Below are 20,640 nucleotides of genomic sequence, written 5' to 3'. Positions count from 1 at the left end.
CTCACCGAATTGCACTCTTCGCGGGCCAATCTCAAACACCTGGATCAACTTGCCAATGAAGCTTCTGATCTGGCGGAAGTTTAGCCTCCCAATACTCCAGGAGCCATCTACCAGCAGCACGATGTCTGCGGCCGCTGTTGTGGTACACTGCAGCCCTGCCACAATCAGAAAAGAGTCAGTGTGGAGGACCAGACCTTCAAACAAACCTTCGTGCTTACTGTTACGAAGGAGCCCTGTGCTTTAAGGAGCAACTGAGGTTCCAATTATTTACCGATGAGACGCGACAGAAAAAAGCATAATTTGTTCTGGAATAAAATGAACTTTGAAGCTTCCCTGTAATACTCACCTAAGTGACCTTCCTTAGGTAGTAACCCTGCAGAAAAGTATCACTGAACATAAAGGGTATTCGTGCAACTTCATCACAGGAAAGGTAAAAGAGATGAAATTGCACACAATGTGTTAAGAGACAATGGCTTCTTACAAATTTCCTTACTTATACTGAGTAGAAACAGAATTGAGCCAATTGTATGTCTCTGACTGAGTCCAATTTCACCTCATGCCTCTGTCTTTCATCTTGTGCCCATTTATTTTGCTCGTCTGACTCTCACCAGTTGCTGAGACACAAATCACTATAGGAACAATATTTTAAACTCAGCACCTGAAGCATTTCTCGGTGTTTGGAGACATAATACAAAAACTTATCAACTTAAAGGAACAGTGGTTGTTTGACCAAACGTCTCTTTTAGTTTGAAGGGGAAAAGTCAGAAAGGACTTTTTTTTCCCCCTACATCCTTTTTTATTTGGATGCTGTGATGTTCAACATATCTTTGTAAAAGGTAACAAAGATACCTCTTGTACGTGATAACAATATCTTTCCACATAGTTTACTACCTTTATATAGGTAAATTGTTTTTTAAACCAATTTGTACTATGGTACATTAACAATAATAGGTTACATCAGTTATTGTTACAGAAGCAAAAAGAAAAGTTTGGCAACAACGATTTAGATGAAGTTTGTTCCTCCTTAATGCTGGATAAAGCAAGTTCAAGCACTTAGTTATAACAGTGCACTCTAAGATTAATTTAGTTGATTAATTAGAAAAAGAATTATTAACACAAAAGTACAGGAATATTATCAGATAATCAAATTACCATCAAGCCTGTGTTTCCTCTTGCCTGAAGTGCATATTTATGATTCAAAGTAGTTTAAGATAAATACACTTGGATTGTCATTTGCCAAGTCATTCTGGATTAAGTGCTTTACTTTTGTCAGGATTCGGTATTATTTATTATCTAAAGAGCCCAACATTTCTGAAGATCCTTCAAATTCAGTCATCCAATACCAAACGAAATGTTGTGAGGACTCTGGAGAAGTAGTCTGGAAGAGCGATGACTGAGACACCATACTTTCAACACTGGTCAATCAAGTATCAACTTAACATCATCACACAAACATTTCAGGGTTGAGAATAAAGTAAAAGTTATAAACTGAAAATATTGCACAGATACTTCTCAATCTTGATCAATCTACCTATGTAAAAATATTGTACAAACTCTTATAACGAGGGTAGGGAGCACCAATGCAAATAAAGAAACTGTGGAAGACCACACTGCGCAAGATCTGAAATACCAAAGACCACAGTACACAGGCAAGACTTGAAAAGAGTCTTTATTTAAATGTGCAGAGTGCTTGCGTCTGTCTGAACATAACTGATTTTTAATTTTAGCAGATCTCATGGAAATCCGTGCAGATGCTGGCTTTGTACCAAGCCATGACTCTTTGGCGATTTCCAGAGGAGTCCTTTCTGCGACTTGGTGTGTTTCTCTCATGCGTGTTAAGGCGCCTGCTTTAAATGGGCAAAATACATTAAGCAGGCATACAGTTCGGAATGCAGAGTAAAACATGAGGGGAGAGGGGTAAAAGAGAATAGAAAGCTTCTTCCATATTAACACAAGAGATTCTGCAGATGCTGGAAATCCATAGCAACACACACAAACACACAAAACGTTTGGAGGAAATCAGCAGGTCAGGTAGTATCAATGGAGAGAAATGAAGGGTCTCAGCCAGAAACATCAACTGTTTATTCATCTCCGTAGATGCTGACTTCCTCCAGTATTTTGTGTGTGTGTTGCTCTCTATAAATATCCAAAATTGATATTTGAGGCAAACAGACATATGAGTCATAATCAATAATCATTAAGCTTTATACATAATTAAGTGCTATTTATGACCACCAATGCAAAAATAGTCAGGCTTATTCGAGTCAACAGCAGGCATCCTTAAAAAAGTGCATGCAGGGAACATGAAAATAACTGCACTTAAACCCAGCAACAGTGCAATTGAAGATCTCAAATGAACACTTAACACACTCAGATCTCTCTAACCTGTTTAAACTCATTTAAATAGATGGGTTCAATGCCGGCATGTCAATGGAACTCTTGATGCCAGTCAAATGAACACTGAGCACACTCACTCAGTCTGTCTGACCTGTTTAATCTCATTTAAATAGATGGGCTCAATGCAGACATGTAAACGGAACACGTGAAGCCAGAGATGTTGTACTTTACAACAAACGTTCCAATTAGTCTTGCTTCCATTCACTGGGAATGTCTAAACTGATTCAAATCTACATGCAAGGCAAGTAGTTAAAGAACCGACCCTTATCCATGAAAGGATGCGCTGGCATTGGAGAGGGGGCAGGAGATGTTCGTGAAAACAATTCCAGGAAAGAAGGGGTTAATTTGTGAGGAGTGTTTGATGGCTCTGTGCCTGTGCTCACTGGAGCTTAGAAAGAACGAGGGAATCTCGTTGAAACCTATCGAATATTGAAAGGCCTAGATAGACTGGATGCAGAGAGGATGTTTCCTATAGTGGGTGATTCTAGTAGCGGAGAGCACAGCCTCAGAATAAAAGGATGTCCCTGTAGACAGAAAGGTGGAGGAATTTCTTCATTTCTTTATCCAGAGAATAGTGAATCCATGGAATTCATTGCCACCAACAGCTTGAGGCCAAGTTACTGGGTATATTACTTAAATATTTAATACTTAAATATTAAAGTGGGTATATTTAAAGTAGATCAGGGACAGATCTACAAAAGGGGAATCATGATTAAGAAACCAACCTGGGTTTTCTTGTGGAATAGGTAAGTGAGAGCCAATGAATCTGATGCATTAGGATTTTCAGAAAGCCTTTGATATTGTCTCGTTAGGCACTACAGTGCATAATGAGACTTATTTAGAGATACAGTGCAGAACAAACCCCTTTGGCCCACTGAGCTGTACCACACAGTAATCCACCTGTTTAACTGTAGCATGATCACAGGACAATTTGCAATCACCAATCAACCTTAACCGATTATGGGAGGAATGTGGGAGGAAACTGAAGCTCCTGGAAGAAAGCCGTGCAGTCACAGGGAGAACATATCAGCTCCTTACAGACGGCATTGGAGTTGAACTCGGCACTCTGGAACGCTCCAATCTGTAGTAGAGTCAAACTAACCACTACGTTACAGTGGCGCACCTTGGGATTAGGAGCACTATTCTGGTATGGATTAAAAATTGGTTAATAGACAGGAAACTGAAAGCAGGAATACACAGGCCTTTCACAAGGTGCCAGACAGGCAAGCAGGTAGCACAGTGATCAGTGCTGGGCTCTAGTTATTTGCAGTATAGACCAATGACTTGGATGAGGGAATATTGCTAGAGAAACTGAACAGTTCAGGCAGCATCTGTGGAGGGACATGGACACAAAATAACCTGCAGATGCTGGAAATCCAGAGGAACTGGAGGAATGCTGGAGGAACTCAACAGTCAGGCAGCATTGATGGAGAAGAATGAAGAGCTGACGTTTCATGCTAAGACCCTTCTTTAGAGCTGAGTCGATGTTTCTGTAATGATTCTAATTTGCTGACATTATGAAACTGGCTCGCCTTGTGAGTTGTGAGGAGATGCAAAGAGGCTCTTAGACAAAATAGCAAGGCTGAATATGTGGCTGATGCAATGGGAACCACAGTGGCATAGTGACTAGCACGAAGTTATAACAGCTTGGGGCATCAGAGCTCTGAGTTCAATTCTGGCATCCTCTGTAAGAAGTTTATATGTCCTCCCGTGAATGCATGCATTTCCTCTCACAGTCCGAAGACATACTGGTTAGTAAATTGTCCTGTGACTAGGCTAAGGTTAAGTAGGGGGTTGCTGGGTGGCGCGGCTCATTGGGCTAGAAGGGGAAGTAAGGAAGGGAAGGATGGAGGGAAGAATGAAAGAAGGAAAGAGGGAAAGAAAGCAAAGAAAGAAAAGAAATAAATAAAGAGAGAAACAAAACGAATAAGAAGAAAAGAAGGAAGAAAGAAAGACAGACGGGGACAATTGTGATGTTACCCACTTTGGTCAAGAAAAGGGCAAGTTGGATTTGATGGGTAATTGGAAGTCTATGGGAATATGGCATTGTGACAGGAGGCTCAATCATGCTGTATAAGGGTCAAACAGCCTGTTTCTGCTCGCACTTCACTACATTTCTCTATTCTAGCTACTTGGTGCTATATTCTGAAATAGATCTGCATTGCTCTTACACTATTATAACATAATCCCTCTCTAATAGTCTTCAAACGCAGTTTCAGATTTATTTATCACATGTATATTGCAACATACAGTGAAACCTGTCATTTGCGTGAGCAGCCAACATAACCTAAGGAGGTGTGAGGGCTGCCCTCAAGTGTAGCCACACATTCCAGCGCCAACATAGCATACCTGCCGTGCACGAACGTAGCATGCCCACAATCCTCATCAATTTTTGTCGTTCGTGTGGCTACAGCAGCCATGATCTTATTGAATGGCAGAGCAAGCTCAACAGGCCAGATGATAAGTAACTAAGAACTTAGTTCGTAGTTCTTAGGAGTCTTAGAACTAAGACTCCTGCTCTGAGTTCTTTGGTCTCTGGTATAGAAGGCAGCATAATAGGGTAGTGCTTTATTGTACCAGCGATCTGGGTTCAATTCCCACCGCTGCCTGTAAGGAGTTTGTACATTCTCCCCATGACCACATGGGTTTCCTCTGGGTGCTCCAGTTTCCTCTCACAGTCGATAGGCGTACCAGTTGTTAGGTTAGTTGGTTATTGTAAATTGTCCTGTGACTTGGCTAGGTTTAAATCAGGGGATTGTGGCATGGTTCAATGGGCCAGAAGGGCCTATTTCACATTATGTCTCCATAAAATAAAGAATATATATTATAGCTTAGAATGCTCTTGATAAAACATTACAGAGGAGCCCACTAGCTGGCATGGACATAGTGGGCCGAACGGCCAGTTTCAGTGCTCCCTGACTTGGTAACAAAATTATTTTATAAATAATTTTAAGATGCCAGTCAGTGACACAATTCTGCAACTGCATCGAAACTATTTTCCAAGCACAATATTTCTTTTTAAAATATGGCTTTTCATGTACTAGAATTAACATAAACTGAGTTTACGGTCAGAACAGCCATCATCTTACTGAGTGGTGGAGCAAGTCCAACAGGCCCAATGGCTACTCCTGCTTCAATTTCTTAGGTACTTGTGTTCTTACCTCTTTGGATTATCAGAGAGGAGATGGTAATTTCTGCAGAGGAAACTGCTTGCTGATGCCTTTTGCTCTCTTTCCGCAGTCCCTCAGAGTCAAAGCAAATGTGCTAAATTTTTGAAGCCTTTGTCTTAAACTAGATAAGGACTGAAGTTATATCTGGCAATCTCTCTCATTAGATAGTGTTTCCACACTTACAGGTTACACCACCGTCTATTATGGAAGGGCAAGAACTGGAAAAAGCTGGAGAAAGTTACAAACTCAGTCAGTCCCATCATGGGCACTAGCCTCCCCAGCATCCGGGACATCTCCAAAATGCAATGCCTCACAAAGGACCCCCCATCACCCAGGACCCCCATCACCTAGGACATGCCCTCTTCTCATTGCAATCATTGGGGAACAGGTACAGAAGCCTAAAGACTCATACTCAATGTTTTAGGATCAGCTTCTTCGCCTCAGTCATCAAATTTCTGAATGGACAATGAACCCATTTTCACTACCTCACTCTTTCTTTTTGTACTACTTATTGAATTGAATTTTAATTTAATTTTTTAAAAATTTCCAATTGTAATTTATAGTTTTTTTTTAATTATTATGTATTGCAATGCCTTCTGCTTCAAAACAACAAATTTCATGACATCTTCTGGTGAAATTATTTCATGATGTACCTGATTCTGATTCTAATTCTGATTTAGGCATTATAGACTTACTTCAGGACTTTTGAGAAAGACAGTAGGATTGAAGAGTTAAATCCCAGAACTTAATGACAAGGATGCAAACCGTTTATTATTTGATCCAAAGCCTTTCAACCCGAAATATTCTCTTCTCATGGGTGCTCCCTCACCCGCTGGCGGTTTCCAGCATCTAATGTTTTGATTTGAATTTAATTAAGTGATTGGACAATAAGTGAAGAGTCAATCAAGAATTACAATAGGAAAAAATATTTAATGTACTGTTTAGGGTCTGATAACTCTTCCTTCTATGTAGCGGGGGCAGATTTCACTGTAGTGATCTAGGAGACCTGAATAGGCAATTTGAAAGGGAAGAATTTACAGAGACATTGGGAAGGGGTGGAGAGATTGAAACAAGCTGGAATGCTCCTATAAACAGCCAATACAAATCCTACAGTCTATACAGAGCCTCCAACACTGCTGCCACTCTCTGAACACCCTCAAGAGAGTTGGGGACAGAAAAGACATCCAAAGATGTACTGGTTAGTAGGTTAATTGGTCACTGTAAATTGTTCTGTTACCCTAATGGATTAAGTACGAGAGTCAGTGGGCATTCTGGCTCATTGGGTCAATAGGGTTTGTTCCACACTGTATCTCTAAACAAATAAAATGAAGATATATAATTTATTCTAACATCAGTGTTAGCTACAAATAAATGGACTGTTAGGAAATATAACCATTGTGACAGGCATCAAAAGGTAGTCATTTACAGGAATAAGTCTAATGCTGGTGATTATTAATGTTGCTAAGGCAGGGCATTATTTGAAAATTTGTTCTGTTCATTCAGGGTTTTAAGGTATGCTATGAATCAGATAATTTAACTGAATGCAGGTTTAAATGAGTGTGCAACAGGTTTCAAAGACTGAGTGTTCATTTCTATGTGCTTAGGGCATTTCCTTCTACAATCTCTTCCTATAAGCAATTCCATCTACGTTGCTGTTATCTTGACCTTCTACGTTGCTATAATCTCTAGATACTACGTTGCTGTAATCTCAACCTTCTATGTTGCTGTTACCTGTAAATTCTATGTTGCTGTTATCTTTAACTTTCACATTGCTGTTATCTTTAAATTCTACGTTGCTGTAATCTCAACCTTCTATGTTGCTGTAATTTGTAAATTCTACATTGCTGTTACTTCTGCCTTCTATGTTACTGTAAGCACTTCCTCCTATTATTGATATCATCTCTTTATTTTCCATATTGCTCTAAGCTCTTCCTGCTGTAGGTCCTGATAAACTCTTCCTTCTATGTCTTCAAGTCTTCACAGCTCTTCGTGTCTTGTGAGGGTAGGTTGAGCGAGCTCGGGCTTACCTCTTTGAAGCAATGGTGGATGATATGCAACACGATGGAGGTGTACAAGATGACAAGTGGAATAGACCGACTGGATGGTCAGAGACTTTTTCCATGATGGAGGGGGCTAATACAAAGGGCATAATTTTAAGGTGATTAGAGGAAATTATGGGGAGGGTGGAATGTCAGACATAGGTGTTTTCACAGAGTAGTGTTGCATGAAGCATGTTGCCAGAAGTAATGGTAAAGGCAGGTATATTAAGGACATTTTATAGATAGGCGCTGAAGGCCATACAGAAGGGAAGGATGAAATAGATCTTAGAGTAGATTGAAAGATTGGCAGGACATCCTGGATTTGAGGACCTCTGCTGCACTGTACATTTTTTGTGTCCCAGTTCTATCTTCTTCCTTGTCTGTTGCAGTAAGCTCTACCTCTATGTAGCTATAAACTCTTAGTCCTACATTGAGATCAACTGTACCCTCTATGTTGCTCTTGTATCCTTCTTTGATTCTGTAAGCTCCTCTATCTATGTTGTGATAATCTCTACCTCTATTTTGCTGTAAGCACCAATGTCCCATATGTCACTGGCTGGAGAAAAAACACATTCTACTCAACACTGATTGGACAATGGACTGGTTACCTGGAGGTCCCAAAGGCAACTCTGGATTAACGTCATACAGTGTTGTTTGTTCTTCCCCCAGTAACGGCACACTTTCACCATCTTCGAACATCCCAGACACAGCCACTTTGTAGGTGGTGCCAGCCCTGAAAGATGAAAAAGCACAGTGACATCATCATTAGACAAAGTAATTCCTTAAAATCAAAGTGAGGGATGCAGCTTCTCTATTGTGAAATGACGTTAATGCAGGAGAAATTTATCATTTGCTCAGTGAGATGAAAGCATCAGCTGCTCAATATTCTCACCTACATCCACTGAAATCAATGCAACTTAACCGCCTCCAAGGTCAATAAAACATTTCCCTCTTACACAGTCTTCCGCCTATCCATGTGCCTACCTAAGAGTCAACTTAACCCTTCCCTCCCATGCAGTGCTCCACTTTTCTGTCATCAATAAGACCAGAAGACCATAAAATACAGGAGCAGAATTAGACCACTTGGCCTAGTGTGTCTGCTTCGCCATTTCATCATGGCACCAATCTCCTGCCTTCACCCCATAACCCTTCATGCCCTGACTAATCAAGAATCTATCAACCTCTACCTTAAATATGCCCAATGACTTGGCATCCACAGATTTGCCACTCTGGCTGAAGAAATTCCTCCTCATCTCTGTTTTAAAAGGACATCCCCTCCCCTATACTGAAGCTGTGTCCTCTGGTCTTGCACTCTCCCACCATGCGAAACATCCACTCTATCGAGGCCTTTCAACATTCAGTAGGTTTCAATAAGGTCACTACTCATTCTTCTGAATTCCAGTGTGTGCAGACCCAGAGTCATCAAACATTCCTCCTATATTAACCCTTTCATTCTCATGAGCCTCCTCTGGTCCCTCTGCAATGCCAGTACATCTTTTCTTAGATAAGGTTCCCGAAACAGCTCACATCCAGTCTGACAAATGCCTTATAAAACCTATTTTATAAGACTGTCCCTCCTCTCTTTATCTCTAATCCAGACAGCATCTTGGTGAGCTTCTTCTGCACCCTTTCCAAGTTCTCAAGTTTGTTGTCAGTCAACCATTCAGTTTTATACAGCTAAACAAAACATCACTCCTCTGGATAGTTGCCAAAGAATTCCCACTGTAAGGAGTTAATACATTTTCCCCATGCAAAGATTGTTTCCACCGTGGAACCTGCAACCTGTCCCCTTGACATTGTCCCCACTGCCCTCCTGAAGGACGTCTTTGACATAGCCGGTCACAGCATCCTCTCTATTATCAAAGGCTCCCTGGCCACTGGTACTGTTCCAACCTGCTTCAAGCGTGCTGTGGTCCAGCCCCTCCTGAAAAATCTCAACTTAGACCTTACCTTACCTAGTAACCTAATAACTACAGACCTATTTCTAAACTTCCATTCCTGTCAAAGGTTCTCAAAAAGGTTATTCTTAGTCGATTGCTGCCCTACCTACACCAAAACAACATCTTGGAAGGTCTTAAGGCTTATCATAGCACACAGTCTGCCCTGCTGAAGGTGTACAATGATCTCCTCCTCTCTACCAACTCAGGTGACTCTGCCATCCTAATTCGTCTTGACCTCAGCGCAGCATTTGATACTGTGGATCATGCCATTTTAATAGACTGTCTCCAATACGGGGTTGGTGTTGATGGCACTGCTTTGAACTGGTTTATATCCTACCTCAAAAATAGAAGCCTCTCCATCAACATAGACAAATTTTCCTCTTCTACAGCTAGTTTCTCCTGCGGAGTCCCACAAGGCTCCATCCTAGGTCCCATTCTTTTCTCTATATACAGGCTTCCCCTCGGTCAAATCATTCAAAAACAGGACATTTCCTCCCATTGTTATGCTGATGACACACAGCTTTATCTCCCCTTGAAACCAAACGACCCGTCAAATCTAGTCAGCCTCTTGAACTGCCTTGAGGACATAAAGTGTTGGATGGCACAAAACTTCCCACAGCTGAATGAAGGCAAGTCTGAAGTTGCCCTATTTGGCCCCCCTGACTCCATCAAAGTGATTACCAACAGTCTTGGTAACCTGTCCACCCTTGTCAAACCCCATGTCAAAAACCTTGGTGTGATATTTGATTCCGCTTTTAAGTTTGACAAGCAAGTTAATGCAGTAGTAAAAGCCAGTTTTTTTTTCCAGCTTCGTACTATTGCCAAAATCAAGTCGGTTCTCTCTTTCAAAGATCTCAAGAAAGTCATCCACGCCCTTATATCCTCCCGCTTGGACTACTCCAACTCCCTGTATACTGGGATTAGTCAGTTGTCCCTGTCCCGTCTGCAAATGGTCCAGAACGCCGCAGCCAGGCTCCTGACAGGTGCCCAGAAGAGGGACCATATTACTTCAATCCTGGCTTCTCTCCACTGGCTACCAATACAGTTTAGAATTGATTTTAAGGTTCTCCTGTTTGTTTATAAAGCCCTAAATGAGCTGGCCCCTCCTATACCGCAGACCTTCTAGCCCCTTCCAAATCCCTCAGGTTTGCTGACTTGGGGCTCCTGGCTGTCCCGCGATCTAAATTTAAGTTCAGGGGTGACCGCGGCCTTTGCTGTTGTAGCCCCTAGACTGTGGAACAGCATTCCCCTCCCTATCAGATGTGCCCCATCCATTGACTCTTTTAAGTCCAGGCTCAAAACTTACCTTTATTCACTAGCGTTTGAATCTTCCTGATATGGCTGATTTTTGGCTTGTGCCTCGGCTCATGTGTTGTTTATTTTGTGCCTATAAGCTGAGTGCCTTGTTATTTATATCTGTGATTCTTGTATTTGTGATTTTAGCTATCTGTTATGGTTTGTACAGCACCTTGGTCAACATGGGTTGTTTTTAAATGTGCTTTATAAATGAATCTGACTTGACTTGACCATGTGGGTTTCCTCCAGATGCTCCGATTTCCTCACACAGTCCAAAGAGGTACCGGTTGATAGGTTAATTGGTCATTATAAATTGTCACATGATTAGGATAGGGTTAAATTGGGGATTGCTGGACAGCACCTTGAAGGACCGGAAAAGCCTATTCTGCACTATAACTCAAAAAATAAATAAATAAGACGAAGAAAAATGCCAGCAACACCAAGCAGGCTCACTCTATCTGGTTATCTGTTCACTGACAACCAAAACTGCGTTAAGTAGTCACCAAGGTAACGTAGTGGTTGGCTCGGAGAATTCCGGAGTTCAGAATTCAGACCTGGTATCCTCTGTAAGAAGTCTCTGTACATCCTCCCCGTGAAACACATGGGTTTTCTCCCAGTCCCCTGTTTTTGTTCCCAATCTAAAGATGTACTGGGTAGGTTAATTGGTTGTTGCAAAAATTGTCCCGTGATTGTGCAAAAGACAAATACAAAAAAGGAAAAATGAAATAATAATAATAATAAATAAATATTGAGAAAAAGAGTTGTAGAATCCTTGAAAGTGAATCTGTAGTTTGTGGCATCATGGGGTAAATTAGGTTATCCCTTCTGGTCAAGAATCTGATAGTTGAGGGGTAATAACTTTCCCTGAACCTAGTGGTGTGGAACCTAAGGCTCTTGTTCATCCTAGTTGATGGCAACAGTGAAAAGAGAGCAGTGCCTAGATGGTGGGGATCCTTAATGATGGATGCTGCTTTCTTGTGACAGCACCCCTTGTAGATATGCTCAGTGGTGGGGAGGGGTTTTTTTATGTGATGGACCAGGTTGTATCCACCACTTTTTGAAGGCTATTCCATTCAAGGTCATTGGCATTTCCATACCAGGCTGTGATGCTCTCCACCCTACATCTATACAAGTTTGACAAAGTTTTAGAGTACATGCCGAATCTTTCTAAGAAAGTGGTATATTTTATGTATTGCACTGTACTGCTGCCATAAAACAACAAATTTCATGACAAACAAGAAAAAATCTGCAGATGCTGGAAGTACAAAGCAACGCACACAAAATGCTGGAGGAACTCTGCAGGTCAGGCAACGTCTATGGAAAAAGGTACAGTTGACGTTTCAGCGCGAGACCCTTCTTCAGACAAATAACATACGTCAGTGATAATGAACCTGGCTCTAAATGATGATGGAAAGGTCTGTAATGTATGAAAACAGCCTCATCATGGCTTAATAGGCAACAGATAAAGCAATCTGCAGAGATTTCTTTCTGACTCAAGCAGAAGGAAACTACATCAGATGGTAATCCCTCAGCTTCACTCTGACTTGGGCTCAGTGAGCGATGCAGGGAAATACTGGGCACTCGTGGGCAGATGGACGGACAACAAACGTCTGGTCGAGGGGCCTCTCAGTCAATCAGATCGTAATGAGAAGAAGATGTGCCTGCAGAGCAACTAATGCAAAGCAGCCACCGCAAACCCCAGGCTGGCCTGTAATCAAACTTTCATCACACTGACTCCACTCCAAGCAGTGATGACGTTTCTGATTGGATTCAATCCATTGCTATTGTTGCTAATTTACCATCAAAAAATTAACTCTTCCAAAACTTCCTAAATTTTATTTGAATATTTTTTTTTTCCCCCAGAATCAGACACCAACTTCTCAGGAAAATTACTTTCTTCATGGAAATCATTGTGAGCAGTTTTTTGTCCCTTATCTCAGAAAAGATGTGCTGACATTGGAGAAAGTCCAGAGGAGGTTAATGAGAATGATCCCAGGAGTGAAAGGGTTAACGTATCAGTAGCCTTTGATGACTCTGGGCCTGTACTCACTGGAGTTTAGAAGAATGAGGGGAGATCTCACTGAAACCTATTGACTGCCGAGAGGCCCAGGCAGAGTGGATGTGGAGAGGATGTTTCCTGTAGTGGAAGAGACTAGGACCAGAGGGCACAGCATCAGAATACAAAGCAATCCTTTGAGATCAGAGGTGAAGAGGATTTTTTTTTTTAGCCAGAAGGTGGCTGTAGAGGCCAAGTCATAGGGTATATTTTAAAAGGAGGTTGGTAGCTTCTTAATTAGTCCGAACATCAAAGTTTACGGGGAGAAGGCAGGAGAATGGGGTTGAGAGGGACAATAAATCAGACATAATAGAATAGCGGAGCAGACTCGATGTGTTGAATGGCCTAATTTGTTCCAATATCTTATGGTCCTCAAGTCCCAAAGCTATTGGATCTTGCTCTTTCAATCTCACCCAAGCTTGATGTCCTTCAAGGATCAAGGATCGATTTTATCCACCATATACAAACGTATTAGGAATTTGCTCTAATGTGTTGGCATGCAATGAAAAACAACTTCCAACAGTTATAACGAATAAATAATTATATAAAAATAAAGTATGAGGTTAAAGTAAGGACATGGAATAAAATGTGCTTAAATATATAAACACCGGCATGAACTATGCTATAATGTAAACAACATTATGAAAAGTGGTTACAGTAACAGGAGTAATAAAGAGAGTGAGAGAGATGTGGATGTGGGGGTATATCTAGAATGGTTGATTAGATTATTAGTCTGTGGGAAGAAGCATGTAAGATGGTGTAAAGATTTTGTTTCAATACCCCTATAGCGCTCTCCAGTAGGGAGCTTGAAGAAAGGGCAGTTTGTAGGACAGGACAGAATGCTTTCTCCTGTCCATTTCTTTGTCCTGCAGTGATGATGGACTGCAGCCAGTGACATTTTCTGCCAACCCGATAGTTTCGTATATTTTGAGAGGATGCTGCTCTGAACCGGACAGTAATGGCAGATGTGAGGGTGCTCTCTATGATGGCAGTGTAGAATTGCCCCAGTATGCTCTGGGCAAGATGAAATTTTACAACTGACCAAAGAAGTACATCCCCCACTGAGTCTTTTCTGTGAACTGCTATCTCCCATACTCTGTCTAATCACTACTTTCCAACCTCACCCAAGTTTGTCCTTAAACTACCACACACCCAAGCTTGCTCCATTGCAATCCTTGGCCCCGGACCTAACTTTCTCCACAATAACTACATTTTTCTCAAGAAAATTATAGAAGTTCTGTTTTTTTTTTTTATGATGACAGACTTCACAGACTTTTGGAAGAATTTGGAAAGCAAAAGGCTCAGAGGTTCAAAGACTTGCTTAAGTAAACAGAAGTCAGGGCAAAAAGTCAATCATTTTATTAAGACAAATCAACGTATCAGTTCGCAGTTGAGGGAGAAAGCTTGCTTTTTCCCATATCAGTATCAACTTCCAAAACTTGTTCCATTAAGACTGGGAAATAAATCCTACCAGAAAAGGGGGGGAGGGGTGCTAGAAAACATGGTTTCAAGTAGGCTAAACGTGGAATAGTGGAGTAGGAGTAGGTTTCAGACTGGAATGAGATTGTGTTCAAATGATTTATATGGAGAATAATGGATCTGTATCACAATGGACACCAGGGAATGTGGCAATCAAGAAACAAACTGAGGGATTCAAATGTCTTAAATGGACTTGGAGACACCGAGGAGTGAGGTAGTTGGAATCTAGTCAAGGAGTTCAGATGATTTATTTATAATTCGGACAATAGATGTTTAGAACTAAGTTTCAAATGCAGACAAACAGATGAGTGCAATTTCCGTGTGACATGTTTACATGGACAGTTTACATTATAAATTCTAGGCACAGGAATTGATAATGAAAATGGAAAAATAAATGCAGCATATTTAGGCATTTCCCCCACTCATTCCCTACAGCAGAAAGAGGAGGAAATCTTGGGAGAACAAAGCAAGCAGAGCTTACACTGCTTTTCCACAGATTCGGTGCCTCTCTCAGCAGATAAACATTTATTCTATTATTTTTCATTGATTCTATTGTTCTTTTTGTTCTGCTGTGACTGTCTGCAGGGAAGTGAATCCCAGGGTAGTACATGATGACATACTGCTTATGTCCTTCGATAAGAAATTTACTTTGGCCATTTGTCTTCCACTGACCAGGATAGAATCGACCTTTGAGCTACAAATATTGAAAGGCCTAAATAGAGTGAATATGGGGAGAATGTTTCCTATAGTGGGACAGTCTCGGATCAGAGGGCACAGCTTCAGAATAGAGGGACATCCATTAGAATGGAGATGAGGAAGAATTTCTTTAGCCAGAGAGTGGTGAATCTGAAGAATTTATTGCGACGGATAGCTGTGCAGGCCAAGCCGTTGGATATTTTTAAAGCAAAGTTTCTTGATTAGCAAGGGCATTGAAGGTTACGAGGAGAAGACAGGAGAATGGGGTTGAGAGCAATAATAAATCAGCCATGATGAAATGGCAGAACAGACCCTATGGTCCGAATGGCCTAATTCTGCTCCTATGTCTTATGCTCTTATGGTAGCACATGATTTCAGTCTATAAATCTCCTGATTCATAACGTGTCACTACGGGGTTGGGAAGTCAAAGCTTCTCACCAAGAAAGAAGATTGACCATCCTTGGCTGTCTACGACCCACGTTTATTAATGATAACTTCACTCACTTCAACACTATGGACTTGCTTTCAAGGACTCTACAACTCATGTTCTCAGTATTATTCACTGACCTATTTAGATATCTTTTCTTTGTACTTGTACAGTTTGTCTTCTTTTGCACACTGGTGGTTTGTCACATTTTGTGTGTAGTTTTTCATTGATTCATTGATCCCTGCTGTGAATGCCCACAAGAATATGAATCTTAGGACATTATATGGTGACATGCACTCAGTGTCCACTTTATTTATTAAGTAAGGAGGTACCTAATAAAGTGGTTATTGAGTCTCTATGTGCTTTGGTGTTAAATTTACCCTGAACTTCGAAAGTTTCCAAACTGTAAAGGGCCAGGTAGGGATGGTTATCTGAGGAACACGAACCAGTCTGTTGAACTAAAAGTCAATCAGATTTGTTCAAACTCATGTTTCTCACTCCCCCTGATAAGAAAGTAATCTTATCCAGTTCAGTGCTTAACGCCTTACCTCAGCTCTTCCAGGACCACGGTAGTATCATATGGACCTACTACCAATTCTCCCTGCTGTTCTTCTCTTCCTCTTGGATGGTAGATGACTTTATATCCTGTTACCTCCCCGGGGGAAGGCTCCCACGTCACTCTGAAACTTGTTCTCGCTGCGTCGGAGGTTGTTAAGTTTTGGGGAGGTTTATATAGTGAAGCTGGTGGGGAAGAACAGACATATCGCAACTGAGGCTTCAACACATGAACATCAGTGAACGCAGATATAAATACAGGTGAGAAGTAGTTCATTATCCAACTAATAACATTACATTGGCTCCACATGGCTGGGTCATCTAATGAACACAATACAGATGTCCCTTGTTCATCCTAAAACCACACGATTTGGAAGAATAGAGAAACAAGCAGAAACCAATTACATTTAATTATGACTGAGCCAACATGTGGCTGAGCAATCTACACTGTTTAGACTTCAGCTTCATAGTTTTCCAGTGTGGACAGTGACCTGGTTACAGTTCATTGTCTTCAGAAACAGTAATGGGTGAGTTATGCAGGCAAATTAATAACAGATTTTGGCAGTACTCCAAACTCAAGTAAGATAAACCAAAGAACCAATGAAGGGTCTCAGCCCAAAACATCGACTGTCCGTTCATTTTCATAGATGCTGCCTGACCTGCTGAGTTCCTCTAGAATTTTGTGTGCGTTATATTAATGCATTGGCTGCCAGCATAAGGAAAAAATATGAATTTCTGTAACACATTAGACTCATAGGGCACCACAGCACAGAAATAAAACCTTCAGTCCATCTAGCCCATGCTGAACCATTATTCTGCCAAGTCCCATTGACCTGCAGCTGGACCATAGCCTTCTATACCCTCACATCCATGCATTTATCCAAATTTCTCTTAAATCTTGCAATTGACCCCACATCCACCACTTCTGCTGGCAGCTCATTCCTCACTCGCACCTCCATCTGAGTGAAGATGTTCCCCCCACCTTAAGTATTTTGCTTTTCACCCTTAACCTGTCTCACCCAACCTCAGTGGAAAAAGCCTGCTTGCATTTACCCTATCTATACCCCTCATCAATAGGTTTCAATAGGTGCATTTAGTGTCAGAGAAGTGTACACAATACACATCCTGAAATTCTTCCAGATCATTTCCAAGAGCACTGTGATTGAAGAAAGTTTTCATGGCAAGACAGGGAAACCAATGTTTGTGCCTTCTGTCCAATGGGACAGGGGAGATGAGAGATGATCGGGGTGGTTCGCGATTAAATATTGGCTATGACATGGGGAAACTCCACCATGGACAGTCCCAAGCCCGGTTGTGAAAGGTGGAGTGTTGGACTTGTGGCTAGCAACCCCACCCTGTAAAAACCCAGAGATACAGAAACGCCAACAGAAGCTCCACTGCCCACACTCCTGGGAGAGGAAAGATTTTCGAAACTGGACACATCTGGGGGCTGCTTGATAGATTGGCCCAGGGCAGGGAACTCTGGTGAGCTGCTGTTGGCAGCCTATGCCCCAGTAAGGGTGATGAGCTTAAGTAAGTAAGTACAGGTCGACCTTCACTAATCCGACTACCTGTAATCCGGTTCCTTCGATAATCCGGCCCTGAATATGCTTAATGTGATTCTTCTGTAATTCGGCAGTTTCACTAATCCGGCACTCCTCAGGTCCCAATGGTGCCAGATTAGTGAAGGTCAATTTGTACCTTGGGAGAGCTCTCCCATTTCCCTTCCAAAATGGTACCTTTGGGTCTGTTGCAACCACCCTGGACAGCCAATTCTGTATGTCAGATTAATGGCTTACTCGAAAGCAGGCACTTCTGATTAGACATCATGTCCACAAAACTGCACTGAGCTGTCATCTGGGGTTACCCACTCAACTGGCATCACATTTTCTTGCGGCACAGATTGGTGAATCTGTGAAATTCATTGCCACAGAGAGCAGTGAGGTCATTGGGTATATTTAAAACTGATGTTGATAGGTTCTTGATTAGTCAGGGCATCAAAGATTACCAGAAGGCAGGAGAATGGGGTTGAGATGGCTAATAAATCAGCCGTGATGGAATGGCAGAGCAGACCCAATGAATTGAATTGACTTTATTTCTTACATACTTCACATACATGAGGAGTAAAAACCTTTACGTTACGTCTCCATCTAAATGTGCAATGTGCAATCATAGTCAAGTGGCCTAATTCTGCTCCTATGTCATATGGTCTTAAGTTCTTATAATGGTATGCAAACCCAGTATTATGTTCAGTTCTGGGTGCCTCATTACAGAAAGCTTGTGGAAGCTTTAGAAACGGTGCAAAGGAGATCTACCAGCATGTTGTCTGGATTAGAGAGCATGTCTTATGAGGAGATGTTGAGTGACCAGGGCTTTTCTGTTTGGAGTGCAGGAGGATGAGAGGTGACTTGAAAGAGGTGCACAAGATGATAAGAACAATAGAGAGGACAGTCGGAGACATTTCTCCAGGGCAAGATTTGCTGACACGAAGGAGCATAATTTTAAGGTAACTGAAGGAAAGTATAGTGAGGATATCAGAGATATGTTTTATTCCAGAGTGTGGTGGGTGCATGGAATGCCCTGCCAGGGGCAGTGGGAGAAGCAGATATATTAGGGACACTTAAGGGACTCTTACAGAGGCGCAAGGATGATGGAAAAATGGAGAGTCATGTTGGAGGGAAGGGCTAGATTAATATTGGAGAAGGTTAAAAGATCTTCATGGCATCATGGACTCTGCTGTAATGTTCTACATTCTATATTCTATGGTAGTATATGCTATCAAACTGTATGTGCACCTTGATAATAAATTTATGTTGAACTTTTGAACTTTGAACTTTGGGCAGCCATTCTACCTGTTGTGCATCACACCACCTCTATATGATATGATATGAAATGGCTGAAATGGCTAACACAAGAGGACCCAGGTTTAAGGTGCTTGGAAGTAGGTACAGGGGTGATGTCAGGGGTAAGTTTTCTAAGGCAGAGAGTGGTGAGTGTGTGGAATGGGCTGCCAGTGACGGTGGTGGAAGTGGATACGATAGGGACTTTTAAGAGACTCCTGGACAGGTACATGGAGCTTAGATAAATAGAGGACTATGGGTAACCCTAGGTAATTTCTAAAGTAAGGACATGTTCAGCACGGCATTATGGGCCAAAGGGCCTGTATTGTGCTGTAGGTTTTCTATGTTTCTATGTCTATATTATTATTATTAGTAGTAGTAGTAGTATAAAGTGCACTGGTTGCTTTATTAAGCACAACTGCACACCTGTACACCTGCTCAGTAATGCTACTATCTAATCAGCCAATCATGTGGCAGCAACTCAATGCATAAAAGCATGCAGACATGATCAAGAGGTTCAGTGCTGTTCAGAACAAACATCAGAAATGTGGAAGAAATGTGATCTAAATTAGTTTGACTATGGAATGGTCATTGGTGCCAGACAGAGTGATATCTCAGAAATTGATAATCTGCTGAGATTTTCACCCTCAACAGTCTCTCGAGTTTACAGAGGATGGTGCGAAAGATAAAAGATAGCCAGTGAGTGACAGTTCAGTGGGTGAAAACACCTTGTTAATGAGAGAGTGTAGAGAGGAATGGCCAGATTTGTTCAAGCTGACTGGGAGGCAACAATAACTCAAATAACCAGACGTTACAACAGTGGTGTGTAGAAGAGTATCTCTGAATGCACAACACGTTAAAATTTGAAGTGAATGGGCTACAGAAGCAGAAGACCATGAACATACTCTCAACGTATTTTACACTTTAAAATTCAATGAAACAGCAAAACAGAAGAGACTTATGTTTTGATTAAGAATAAAAAATATTGAAATCTCAGCAGACGTTTCACAAGTATCATAACCTCACCTGTAGTTCCTTGTCCCCGTCTTGCTTTGCCTTCACCTTTCCTGTAAAAGGGAATGACAGAGACATTGTACGTTGTCTGGGGACTGAGCCGTCGGAGGACAGTGCTGGTCAGATGACCTGGAATCTTGGTGATAATTTGTCGACCTCCAGTTGAGGGCCTGTAAGTGACGCGGTAGTTCACTACCTTGCCTGGAGCGGGCTTCCAATGCACTCGGAAACTGTTGAGCTTTTCATCCGTTACCACCAGTGCCTTGCCCTCTGGAGTAGCTGCACAACAATGGAAGAGAACAATCACTTTTCCTCCCCGTCCTTGACAATTTTGAGTAGATTAGATTACCTTGTCAAATGTACACCCAAACATTCGAACACACAGTCAAATGTGTTATTTGCATCAACGACCAACACAGTTCAAGGATGTGGCCCACAAGTGCCACCATGCTTCCGGACCCAACATGGCATGCTACATAACAGACAATGAACCAATCCATGAACACTTTTTTACTATTTGTGCTCTCTTTTTCCATTACTTATTTAGTTTAATTTTTAGGTACAGTAATGTGTAAACTCTTGGGCCGCTGTAGGCACTTATGCCCCAAAAGGGATGATGGACGAAGAAGAAGCATATAGAGTACTGTGCAAAAGTCTTGGGCACATATTCATATATAGCTAGGGTGCCTAAAACTTTTGCACAGTACTGTATTTGTCAAAGTGGAGAAAGG

At 41.6% G+C, this 20,640-nt stretch overlaps 1 protein-coding gene across 3 annotated transcripts in view; it reads right to left on the bottom strand.

The window, feature by feature from the left end:
• Nucleotides 1-20,640, bottom strand: part of col12a1a (collagen, type XII, alpha 1a) — a 393,755-nt gene that overhangs the window by 276,472 nt on the left and 96,643 nt on the right. For 2 of the 3 annotated variants that reach the window (XM_072264772.1, XM_072264773.1), the window contains exons 14-17: nucleotides 19,922-20,188; nucleotides 16,049-16,241; nucleotides 8,215-8,339; nucleotides 6-155 (exon numbers count right to left, since the gene is read on the bottom strand). In XM_072264772.1, coding sequence (XP_072120873.1) covers nucleotides 6-155; nucleotides 8,215-8,339; nucleotides 16,049-16,241; nucleotides 19,922-20,188 — 735 coding nt within the window. The remainder of the gene's footprint in view (nucleotides 1-5; nucleotides 156-8,214; nucleotides 8,340-16,048; nucleotides 16,242-19,921; nucleotides 20,189-20,640) is intronic. The other variant, XM_072264774.1, reaches the window with a different exon arrangement.

Source organism: Mobula birostris, chromosome 8, assembly GCF_030028105.1.
Source record: "Mobula birostris isolate sMobBir1 chromosome 8, sMobBir1.hap1, whole genome shotgun sequence".
Classification (NCBI taxonomy): Eukaryota; Metazoa; Chordata; class Chondrichthyes; order Myliobatiformes; family Myliobatidae; genus Mobula; species Mobula birostris.
The sequence above is the reverse complement of the archived record's forward strand: the minus strand, read 5'-3'. Positions and strand labels throughout refer to the sequence as shown.